Here is an 11,973-nt window from a genome sequence, read left to right as displayed (position 1 = left end):
TTCAAGCTTAAATGTCAAAACTCTCCATGCGAGCTCTCTTTAGCTATACTTTATAAAGAAATTTTATCTGATTTGGACAACAATCATGCTCACTACTCATCTCAAAACAACGCATCTGAAAAGTTTATTATCTTCTTCCACTCCTCTTTTAGGACAACTCACCTAAACACTATGCTGTCTTTTTCCACTCGTGCAAACCGAAGACAATTGACATTGGACACTCTTGGTTCGTTCTCTCATAATTTATCATAGTCTCCACCTTCCATTTGAATCAAAATGTGCCCCCATAAGTAAAAAGTAGAGTCTTCAAAATCTCATATAATTTCAAAGACGGGAGGGGAAAACTTACAGGGAAAGATAAATAAGCTCAATCATGGGCCAATAAGAGAGGAGAGAAGAAGAAAAAAAGAAAAGAGAAGAGAAGAGAATAGAGAGAAAAAGAGCCCTTGTCTAAATAGGCCTATCCAGGCTTGAAGCCCAACTCAAAAAAATTCAATCACATTAAATAGTCATGAAAAAACCCATATTCATTTGAAGTTTTTTTAGACTACTATGAATTTTCTACTATGTAACTGTTAAGGTGCTGCCTGTAAGTTGTTTAAAGCTTCTTGTAGTTAGCTTGTGAAAATACATAAACCCAGTGTTTTGGTAATTGTAAAACCCCGAGTCAGTGGATAAAGGGCATCTAGAATTATCAAGCAATTGAGGTTTCCAAGATCACACCTTATCGAGGCATCATGATTCTCATGAGGGGTTTGGCTATTACGGAGAGAGGATATTATTCATGTGGACATTTTAGTTAATCATGCCTAGTTCATGCATCCTAGAGTTGAATTCAGGGATAAGAAATTTCTGCTTACAAGCTGTATGTGCTCATCCTCGTGCACGTGTTCTTAATATTCTATTGAAGGAATTAGCTCAATTGTCAGAAGGAATTTTAGAGCCGTGGGTTTTAAGAGGAGATTTTAGTGCCATATTGCTTTTCTAAGTGTATGGATGACTGTATTAGGATAATAGCTTTGAGGGGCCCAAATTCACTCGGAAAAGGGGATGTTTTAGAGCGACTGAATCAGGTAATTTGCATTCTGTAATGGAGGCTGTGTTATTAAAGAGTAGTGGTTAGTCATCTTCCTATTGTACTTCATCTTAATGTTGACCACGGATTAAAAAGGAATTCTCCTTTTCGGTTTCAAGCAGCCTGGTTAATAAGAGAGGATTTTCCTGAGTTTGTGAAGCAAGCATGATTTGGAGATCAATTAAGACAATACAATTTACTTGAATCAATTCTATTTGAATTCAATTCATAAATAAGTTGGACTTACATGTTCAGAAAAAATAAAATTTAATTTATATTTTTTTCCCATATTATCCTTATCATCTTCATTTTATTTCTTCAAATGTCTCTAAAAAAAAGATGAATAGATGGGTATTTTGAAAAAATAAGTTTTAACATTAAATTTTTTATCTTTGGAATTGAACTCTAATTTACTTTTATACACTTTTTAGATATTGAATTTCATTTGATATTCAATTTTTGACACTCAAAATAATTAGAAACATGATATTTCATTAAAAGCTTTGAATTAAATTCAATTTAGAGGGTATAAAATATACTATAAATTCAATAAATTATTGATCATGTGTGTTCAAGAAGAAAAACTTATGTTTTCTTTGACTAAATAAAAATTTAGTTGCACAGTATCATCATGAAAACTCCAAGGAAAAGAAGGAAGAGAGAAGGGAGAAGAGGAAGTGGAAGAAAGAAGAGAGAGGCTAAAAGTCTGATCTGATCTCCTCTTTATTTCCTTTATATGTTTTTTTCCTCTTTAAAAACTTATAAAATCTTCTAAAAATACTCTCAATATTATCCTCCAATAATAACCAATAAATCTGAATATTTAATAAAATTATTAAATAAAAAAATAGTCTTTATATAACAAGGAAAATGATGTCTTCAGTTGGAATTCATGCACCGAGTCTAGAAGCTTCTAAAAATAAATCACATCGTAATAAATTTGCGTGCCCAATGACATTCCAGCACATTGACAATATAGGTGTAATGGCTCTATGCTCAATTTCAACCTCTATTCAGTCAATATCTCTCTAACTCAAAACATGAAAGTTATAGAACTGTTTCTTAGGGCTACATAGCATTTTGAATCATCTCAATTGGAGTTTGGATGAAAGAGTTATATCTAGATTATGAAGTTGTGTCGAAATTGTCCATAATTGTCTAATTAGCTTTGTTTTATTCTTAACACCTATATTTGCATCCTAAATCAAAATATAAAAATAATGAGTACATTTAGGTATCAAATAAATATAAAAAACTAAACATTAAGCAATAAAAATATGACATCTTGCATTCTTATCGGTTGTATACCTTCAAGAATATGACTTTGATGTTAGACCTAAAAATGATCCAAATTTATTTTCACAAGCCATGAATGGAGAAAACTATGCTCTGTGGTATAATTTCATTAAGAAAAAATGAAGTCTATGTCTAAAAATCAAGTTAAGGACCTCATCAAATTACAAGAAGGATCTAAATCCAATGACTGTTAATGGGTTTATAAAACCTAAAGAGATGATTCTAGTAATATCAAATGATATAAAGCTAGACTTGTAGCTAAGTGTTATATTAAAAAAGAAGGGATAAACTTGGAAAGAGGTATGTATTCCATTAATTTTTCATTGTGTTTATATGTTTGGCATATTAAAATTATCTTACATAAAGTTTATACAAGTTTAAATTTATAAGCATGCAAAAATAATAACTCATGAAAAACTTGTTATCAATTAACACAAATATAATACTAGCATGCATACTAAACATATATCCAAACATATAATTGATACTAATTCAAAGTTCAAGCATGCATGCTAATAATAAAAATACATATTCTTAAATTAAAGTGAAGAAGGGTACTTGTGTGTTGAAGAACTTTAAATTAATGAGATTTTTGTTATTGTGAATGATAAATATTTTGTTATTAAAACTTTATTATCTATCACTTGTGCAATTAGGATGTTTACTATACGTAAGATTCTAACATCACCACCTTGATTTAAATGCACTTTTAAATAAGTTTTTTGAACTAAAAAATATGAAACTCAACTATCACTCAACAAGATGAACTTAAGCTCTATAATTTAAAGAAAAACCAAAGCATAAAAAAAAAACACTAAAAATAAGATGAGAGTATGGAAAAATCTAGAAAAAAAAATTGCTTAAAAGCTCTTTATTCACCTCTTTTTTATAGTGAATTTTAGAAATAAAAAGACTGAAAAATTAATAAGAATTAATTATTACTATTATTAATTATTAATTAGCCACTATAAATTAAAAATTAAATATAGAAAAATAAAAAGTTCTATTTGAGATTAATTTCTCTTACCCTTATAATTTATTTATTTAAAATAAATTTCCAACCATATTTACACTCCTACTCGTTAGCCAAGCTTTGGTGCCTTAGGAGTCTCATTTCCTGGAGAATCTGGAGATGTTCCATGTATTGTAATAACAGCATGATCACTGTCACCCTCTGAAACAGGTTTTATGCTTCCTCTGTGCGGTTTCTCTGGTGACACAGTAAGTTCAACACTCTTAAAGTGTGCTAGGTTAGAGAGCCCGTGTACTGATTCGGATATTTTCTCCACGCATATAACGATTTCAACTAGTATTGATGCAACTGTTGCAGCTGGCAGAATTTGTAAAAGGTCTTGATCGTGCTCAAGTGAGACAGCTTTGAGAGCAATTTTGAGGTCCTGGACTGCAGTTTTGGAGTTCTCAACGTTGACATTTTCTGAGGATGGAACAGTCGTGGTTTTGATAGCCGAAGCCAGCGATTTCAGTGCTTTGCCGCATTCTGCACTAATCAGTGTACATGGTTCTTGGATTTTACATCGGAATTCTAGTGGTGCCTGGAAAATGTATCATAATATGTTTCTGTTTTTTACATTAATCATTAATTTTATAAGCTATGGACTAAAGAAAAAAAATAATCCTTGTTCTTGTTTTCTTTTGTTTCTTTGTAGAAAGGAAGCTACCTATGTAAAGTCCTTTTAAAGCAGCTTTGTAGGGTGATTTCATCAAAACACTATGGATGGTGTGCATATGCATGAATTTTGTTGGTATTTAAATGGAGGAAAGTAGATAGACCCATTTTAGTCCAATGGAACCAGAGGGTCGATTTTGGGTTTTAATTTGGTATATTCTAGTTAAGAAATGGTTCAATCTAAAGGTGGTAGATCGTAATTTTTATCTTAAATGAAAACAGTCACAGAAAGAGTTATGATAGATTACATGGATGTCAGAGTTGATGTAGCCATTAAGAGTTTCAATATGGTAAGCACATTGACGTGTGAGCTCTCCAATCTTCAAGTATTGTTTCCATGGATGCCGGGAACGAAAGCGGCCGTGTCTAGGTTCCCATCTAGCAAGATTTGCCTGCAATATAGGTCAGGAGCGCTAATTTATTAGTACTTTAGCACAGCCAGCTGAAAGTGTACAGCAAGCTGGCAACTATCGGTATAAAGAGAGTTCAGCGAGCCCAACAAAAGCGTAGAAGGTAGTGGCATTCATGCAAGACAAAAGTGCAAGTTAGTGGAAACTGTCCTTACCATGGCTTCTTCAGTGGATTTTGAATTGAGGACATTTTTATATCCTTGAAGAAATGATTTGTCGCTATTGGAACGCTCACAGGACTGAAAATATTCACCACCAAAACCTGTGAATTTATTTATTTTTAATTTTTTTAGTGACCTTTCAGGTTAAAATATTATATCTAGATGAAATGAAAAAACAAAAGGAATTAAGTTAATGATTTTGAAACCTTCTAGGTAGCTTGCAAGCTTTTCTATATTGGCAGCAACCGAGTTATGAAGAGTTTCACCTGCCCAAACAGGACAGATACAGATGGATACCACTATGCATGTTGCTCCACCGACTATTATTGTTGATAGCCTTTGATGTGCCATTTCTAAGAGTTCTTCAACTCGACACCCCGAAAGAGCTATCAAACTGAATGTTAATATGAATATCAAGACTCCATAATCATATCTAGCTTTGATTTGAGGGAAGAATCGCATGAAAGTAGATACTGCAGCTGCATGCAACCAAAGTGACTTGGATTAATAAGCTGTGTGCGTGCGTGCGTGCATGCGTGTGTGTGTATGTAGAGAGAGAGAGAGAGATTGCCTAAACAGTAGTGCTTATGTCAGTATGGTCATTGGTTAAAAGGATTTAATTGCCCGTTGAATCATTTTTAATTTTTGAAATTACTTCTTTTGCTGAATCAGACAAGTAGCAAATGACTGATTGACTGATTGTATGCTGCTTTTGTCTGTATATAAGCAATATACCTAACAAGAAGACAAGGATTCCAAGGACAATGGGATCCCCTTTGTCGCCAAAGAGACTGGCCAATTGCTGAGCTCCAAGCCCTAGAGCACCAGCTACTAATGTTGCAAAACCTCTATTCAAACTCTTGCTCAAGGTTCCACCTGAACAATAAACAGATGTAAATAAGTTATATGAGAACTTTTGGAATCCTTTTGAGCTAATATAAGCAATACTCCAGCCTTACCAATCAACTTACCGACGGTGAATTCGAAAACTACCACCACAGTTAGCACAGCCCAGATTCCTGCAGTCCCAAAGCCATCATAGAGGGGCCTCAAGTAATATATTAAGGACGACAGTGTGAGAGCTAGTCCCACTTTTAGGGAGTGGATGATTCTTCTTGGGTCATCCTTTCCAAGTTTTTTTATGCTCTTTGCAACCCTTAAAATCTCGGCCTCGGCCTTACCAGGCAAAACCTTGAGCAAGCCCCATGCACGCGTTAAAGGTCCAGCCTTCTCTTGAATTGTTGACTGATCAATCTCCATGCCTTAAGGTATATTTTGTAGGGTGGCAACTACATGCACTAATGATAGAAATGGATATTACGAAGGGCCAAGGGACCAAGGCTTGAGCCTCCAGAAATTGGTTCTTTTTTTCTTCGAAGCAATATTTAGTTGCTCGAGAAAAAATTGGTTAGGAGAACGTCACTCTCTGGCCTGTTTTTATAAGAACGGAAAGTAGGCTCAAGAATATTAAATTGATACAAGTGTTTGTGTCCTTTGTAGGATGAGATAACACTTTTCTTTTGTTTATTAAAAAAAACGCATTCCCCCCAAAGTTGTTGATGGGTTTAGGCGGTGTTTCGCATGTCTTTTTTTATTTATTTTTATGTATTTTTTAAAAATATTTTTAACTTTTAAAATTATTAAATTAATTTATTTTTTTAATATAATTTCAACTAAAAAGTTATTTTGATGCATCACAATTTCAAAGTCCACCCATTATTTTGAATAAGAAAATACATTTAAAAACTTGGATCTAAGGTACCTTTAAGAAAAAAGATACAGCAGCCCATAAGTTAGCTGTCATTGATCTTTCGGAGTTCAGTCCACTCCCCACTCCCCACTCCACACAGAACAAAAATAAAAAATAAAAGTTTAGCCCACTACTGATTTAAGACCCATTAGGATTTTAAGGGTAATTTCCATCAAATAACTCATCTCTTTCAGAATTTAATTAGTTATTTACGGAGAGTAGTTTTCAAATTTTATTTCTATTTCAATTTTTATAATTAAAATAAATATTTGTATGAAAGATTATGATTTAAATGTTTATATATATATATATATAATTTGTATTCAGGCATTTTTTTATCAAAATAGTTTTTTTATTAGTAGAATGTTTTCTTTAATTAATAGTAAATAATATTAAAATAAGTTTTTATTTAAATAATTTTAAATAAGCAAAAAAATGTATCTCTTTGATCTAAACTATATTTTCTTATTAATATATTTCATATTTTTAATGAAAACATGTTTTTTTTATCATATGTATTGTTTATAAATTAAAAAACTTACCATGATCTGAAAAGTAATGTTTTTTTAAATAAAAATAAAAATCATGTCTTAGTATTTTCTATGGAATTGAATAAAAAATTAATTAAATTAAGAAAAAGTTATTAAAAATTATTAAAAAAATAACATTATAAATTTTATTTTTTTTGAATAGTCATGATCACGAACTTAAAAAACTTTAGCATATTAGTTTCACATATAATAATTAATGCGCAAATTTCTAATATTATCAAAACAAATACAATAATTTTATTTGTAAACAAAGGTAAAGGCAAAATCGAATGGTATTTAGTGAAATAATATATTTAATATAAATTTTATTATTATATTTATAACAACTTTTAAGAAAAAAATTCAAAAACAAAACAAATATCCTTGTAAAAAGAGATTGGTCATTTAGGCTTGAAAGGGTAGGCCTCACGTTTAACCTAATAAATAAAGACCAAACACATATTGACTCGCAAAGCTAGGTTTGCTCACCTATAATTCTTGCTTTTTTTTTTTAGTAGGATAGATAATGTGTTGTCATATTTTTAAAATAAGCATATAACATACCAATTGTAACGATAGGTATTGTGTCTTTTACTTATAAGAATCCAGTTATTGAAGATGACTGAAAGTAACTGTTCGATTTTTTGGATTTTAAAAATTCAATTTTCAACATTTTTTAACCTGAAAAACACCTAAGAAACACCCTAAACACTTAAATAACTCCATTTTGATCTCAAAACACCTTTAAATTGGTTCAAGAAAACAAATCCAAATCGGTAAAAAAAACCTTTTCCGAGCATAATCTATTTTTCAAGAAAAAAAAAATAAAAATAGCTTAATGGTACTCATCTTATCAATAGGAACTTAATAACATCAAGATCGATTTTTTGGTGCTCAAATATGCCAACCAACTACTTTTTCTCTCCTTTTTATTTTTCATTGGCTTTCTCTCTCATCTCTAAACATTTAGGGACTAAAACATAAAACATATGGTACTCATCTTGTCAAGAGAAACCTAATAATACCAAGATCGATTTTTTTGTGTTGGAATATGGTCAGCTAATCATTTTTTCTCTTCTTATTTTGAGTGAATTTTCTCTCATTTCTCAAAATTTAAGGACTAAAATATAAAAAAATATAGGGATAAAAAATGATTAAATGGAAAAGATTTTTCTTGAATATGAAAAAAGCCCTATTAATTTTTTTTATTTGTGATATTTATTCTTCTTCTTTTAATTTTTCTTAACACTGCAAATTTAAATCTTATTTCATGAAAATGGCTTCTAAATCAATTTTAAAATCTTGCCGAACACATTGAATTCTTAAGAAAATACCATGAAAAAAATATCAACACATAAAATATCACAAACATCATATAAGAGGATATAGTTAAAAAAAAAACAATGATCAAAATAAAATAAAAAATTATTCAATTAACAAGGAGTGAAATGAGAAAATGCACAATGCATAGTAAAGTACAAAAACATACTAAACGTTTTTAGTGTAATAGTATTATATATATATATATATATAATATCCGAGGCTTAGTGTTTTCATGTTGATTAAGACTTCTTGCACTATAAATTGTTATAGTGTAATGATATTTTTTTCCTATACAATACAAGCAAATGAAGTGTAAATTGATGGGAAAATGGTCATTTCATGATATTCAATTGGCATTGCTAAATTGATCGGGCTGAAATTGGTGTTTTCACTTTTTTAGCACTGTAAGAAGATTTAATTACTCTTTTAAAAAAATTTAGCTTGACATCTAGGGGCTTCTTGGCCTTTTCATTTTTTCTAATTAGCAAAATGACTAAATTACATATAAAATAAAAAATTACTACGTGTTTTTATGTCTTTTTATTATGGCTTTTTTTGTTATAAATAAGTGGATTGAGGGGTGCTTTGGTAATTTACTAAATATAAATATTATTAGAAAAAAAAAGGCAGTTGACATGTTCATTGTTGACTTTTAGGGCATCTTTGGAATCTCTTCGGAAACCCTTGCATGATTGGATAATATGTGTTGTCACACCCGACATCATGATGACCTTTAAAAATTAGGCAAAAAAAATATATATCTGACATCTTGTTCTTATAGGGAAAGATGTTGTTTAAGAAGTCGTCATCTAATATTATGGTCACTAAGAAAATTAACTAGTCAAGAGAGATTCTATGGTCCAGGACTGGTTACGTTAAAGGAAATATATTATCACTCCTAAAACATCCTATCTGAGACAAACAGTATTGTTAGTTTTGTCTTAAATTGTTAAAGGTTTGTTGTGTTATGCTATTAATGGTCTGCCTATAATATTTTTGACTCTAGTGTAGTAAATATTGGGGTTGATATTTGTAACTCTGATTTCAATAAATATCAGAGTTGATGTTTTTGACTCTGACCTTAGTACATACCAGGATTAATACTCATTGTGAATCCACTTACCTCAAAAACTTCTGGATTGAGTTTTAAAATAGGCATTGGACCCCCAAAAATAACAGAAGTGGGCTTTGAATCCTTTCAAAGAAATCAGTTTTTTTGTATTTTTTATATAGGCCTAATAGGCCATTATATTTGAGCTAAGCTTTTAATAGGCTTGATAAACTTATTATCAATCCCAAAAAATACATGAAAAAACAATGCATTTTTTAATGCTAAAAACACAAAATGATTTCTTTGTTTTGTTTTTTGTTTTTTTTAATGCAAATCATGGTATTTGTTTATTCTAAATTATGCAAAAAGGAATTTTTTTAGCTTGGCCATGTACAATTTTTAAGAAAATGAATTTTATGGTATTTTTATTTGTTCTTTTTTTATGTTATTTGTTTTAACAAATGCAAAAAATTAAAAATCATGCAACACACACATATTTCACTAATTCACACACACACAACAATTACACATATTTACAATTTACATTATAAACATAAAATTATCCAAAACTTGCATAACACCTCCTATACAAGGTCTAAATAGTTAGAGAAGCTATCGGAATGTATTGGATGTTCAGAAATAGTAGCGGCATAGGGTTCCATGCACCACCGTCACTGCTAGCGCGTTAACCCACGCGCTGCTGCCAATCAAAAGCAAAAATCACAAAATTGAGTTTATTGGTTCACATATTAATATCTTTCTTAGTTTATTGGTTCATATTTTATTTCAATTTGTTTTATTAATTTTAAATAACATGTTTGCATTTGCCAATTGAAAAAACCATGGCCTTTGAAAATGCATTTTTAACATTAACATATTATCTTGTTATTTTTCAATTCAGCTTGCAATTCTACCTGCAACGTAGCATAGTGATACGACTAGTACTATTTACTATTAGCTAATATAAAAGTAAAAATATAGTAAACAAAACTGAGTTTCCTAACCCCGATATCATAATCTCTATTGGCATTCCAACTAGGGGTACAACTAGATTTCTTTGGTTAATTTATCCATGTCTATAATACTTGGGAGAGGATTTTGCAAAGAAAGACTTGCTAACCTTACAGAGCTTTGTTCGTCAAGTTCTAGCAAAACTCAAAACTAACACTTACAAAATAACTTGAAACTTCGCCAAGTGTAGATTTAGGGTCACAAAATGTCTCCAAAACACCTTTATATTGACTAAAAAAAAAAGGTTTCATCATACTTTTATGGTGGATTCAAGATTGTTTTGAGGTTTTCACGATGGTAAAGACCCATCATAATCGTTGAAGAAAAAAAAAGAAATTAAAACTGTTAAATTTCACTAAAAGTGAGAATGAAGGTTCATTATTAGCCTTAGATTTGAGGCCTTATTAATGATGTTCGATTGTCTCTAGGTATGTGTTCCACTAAATGAACACGTGGTAGCCCTCAATTATCAATTTAAGTTCCAAAAGGTGTAACTTTTTGCCCCCCACTCACGAACCCATGCATCAACCCTTAGATTTCTCCATATGCTCTGCTATAATGAAATTAATAAGGAAACTGTTGGAAGAGGGATAGGTGTGGCAAAAGATCAAAAACAATAATGCAAAGTCAAAAAACTTAAGAACAAGAAGGAATATATAGTTTTATTAAGTGTTTCTCTTTAAACTCTCTTAGTTATTCTATTCTTGTGTGCAATATTAATAATATTGAATTACAAGTTTTTTATAGGCATAAGGTCATATACAATTAAGGAATTAAAAGCAAGAAGATCTTAATCTAAACAGGAATTGTTTTTTGTCGGCTAAACCAATTGACTATTTCTCAACCAGTCAACCACTTCAACTTATTTTACCCTATTGCTCTATCTCAACCGGTCAACCTATTCACAACCGCTCGATCGGTTCAACTAATTTCCAGAAATCAGTTTACTTTCAACATCTCCTTTTAAACTTGATTTCTTCATAACTCATTACATATCTCTCATCTTGATAAAAACATAATATTTTAGTGGCTTTGTGAAGATATTCACGACTTGATCTTGTGTCTTCACATACTTGACTTCAATTTCCTTATTTGCAATGCAATCTCGTAGGTAGTGAAATCTTGTGTCAATATGTTTACTTCTATCATGAAATACTAGATTATTTGCTAATGCAATGACTAGTGAGTTATCCATATAAATTTCAATAGGCTTCTCTTGTGGCATTCACAATTCCTTCAATAATCTCCTTAGCCATATGGAATAATAAACACATGATGTAATAGCTATATATTCAGCTTCACATGTTGATAAAGTGACCATGGATTGCTTTTTTGAACTCTATATGAACGTTATGCCTCCCATATAAAAAACAAAACCCATAGTGCTCTTTCTATCATTCATATCTCCAGCCCAATCATTATCACTATAAACCACAAGTTCAAAACAATTAGAATAAGCCGAAATCAACAATACTTTTGATATATTAAAGAATTCACTTTAATTCTTTGTAGTGTGTTATAATTGGTATCTCCATAAATCTACTTATAAGTCCTACTCCGAAAAGAATATTCGAATGAGTGTATGTCAAATACCTTAAAATCCCAACTAAGCTCTTGAATGTTGTAGAGTTTATCTTCTCTCCTTCATTATTATTTGACATCTTTACTCCATACTCAAC

The 11,973-nt window shown here is 30.7% G+C and overlaps 1 protein-coding gene across 1 annotated transcript; it reads right to left on the bottom strand.

The window, feature by feature from the left end:
* Nucleotides 1-3,404: 3,404 nt before the first annotated feature.
* On the bottom strand, nt 3,405-5,889 carry LOC7488091 (aluminum-activated malate transporter 8). The gene is made up of 6 exons (XM_002322749.4): nt 5,601-5,889; nt 5,365-5,505; nt 4,836-5,108; nt 4,624-4,730; nt 4,307-4,450; nt 3,405-3,924 (listed from the first exon to the last, which is right to left on the bottom strand). The coding sequence occupies exons 1-6, from the start codon at nt 5,887-5,889 to the stop codon at nt 3,454-3,456; spliced, it is 1,425 nt and encodes a 474-aa protein (XP_002322785.3). The 3' UTR covers nt 3,405-3,453.
* Nucleotides 5,890-11,973: the final 6,084 nt, after the last annotated feature.

The sequence above is a fragment of the Populus trichocarpa genome, chromosome 16 (assembly GCF_000002775.5).
Source record: "Populus trichocarpa isolate Nisqually-1 chromosome 16, P.trichocarpa_v4.1, whole genome shotgun sequence".
NCBI lineage: Eukaryota > Viridiplantae > Streptophyta > Magnoliopsida > Malpighiales > Salicaceae > Populus > Populus trichocarpa.
This window is presented reverse-complemented; position numbering and strand designations above follow the sequence as displayed.

Excerpts from the sequence above, each read along its gene's own strand:
- LOC7488091 (XM_002322749.4), bottom strand. The coding sequence starts at position 5,889 with ATGGAGATTGATCAGTCAACAATTCAAGAGAAGGCTGGACCTTTAACG. Across the intron at positions 5,506-5,600 it reads AGTTTTCGAATTCACCGTCG|GTGGAACCTTGAGCAAGAGT; the intron begins GTAAGTTGATTG and ends TTTATTGTTCAG. Across the intron at positions 5,109-5,364 it reads AATCCTTGTCTTCTTGTTAG|CTGCAGTATCTACTTTCATG; the intron begins GTATATTGCTTA and ends GGTTGCATGCAG.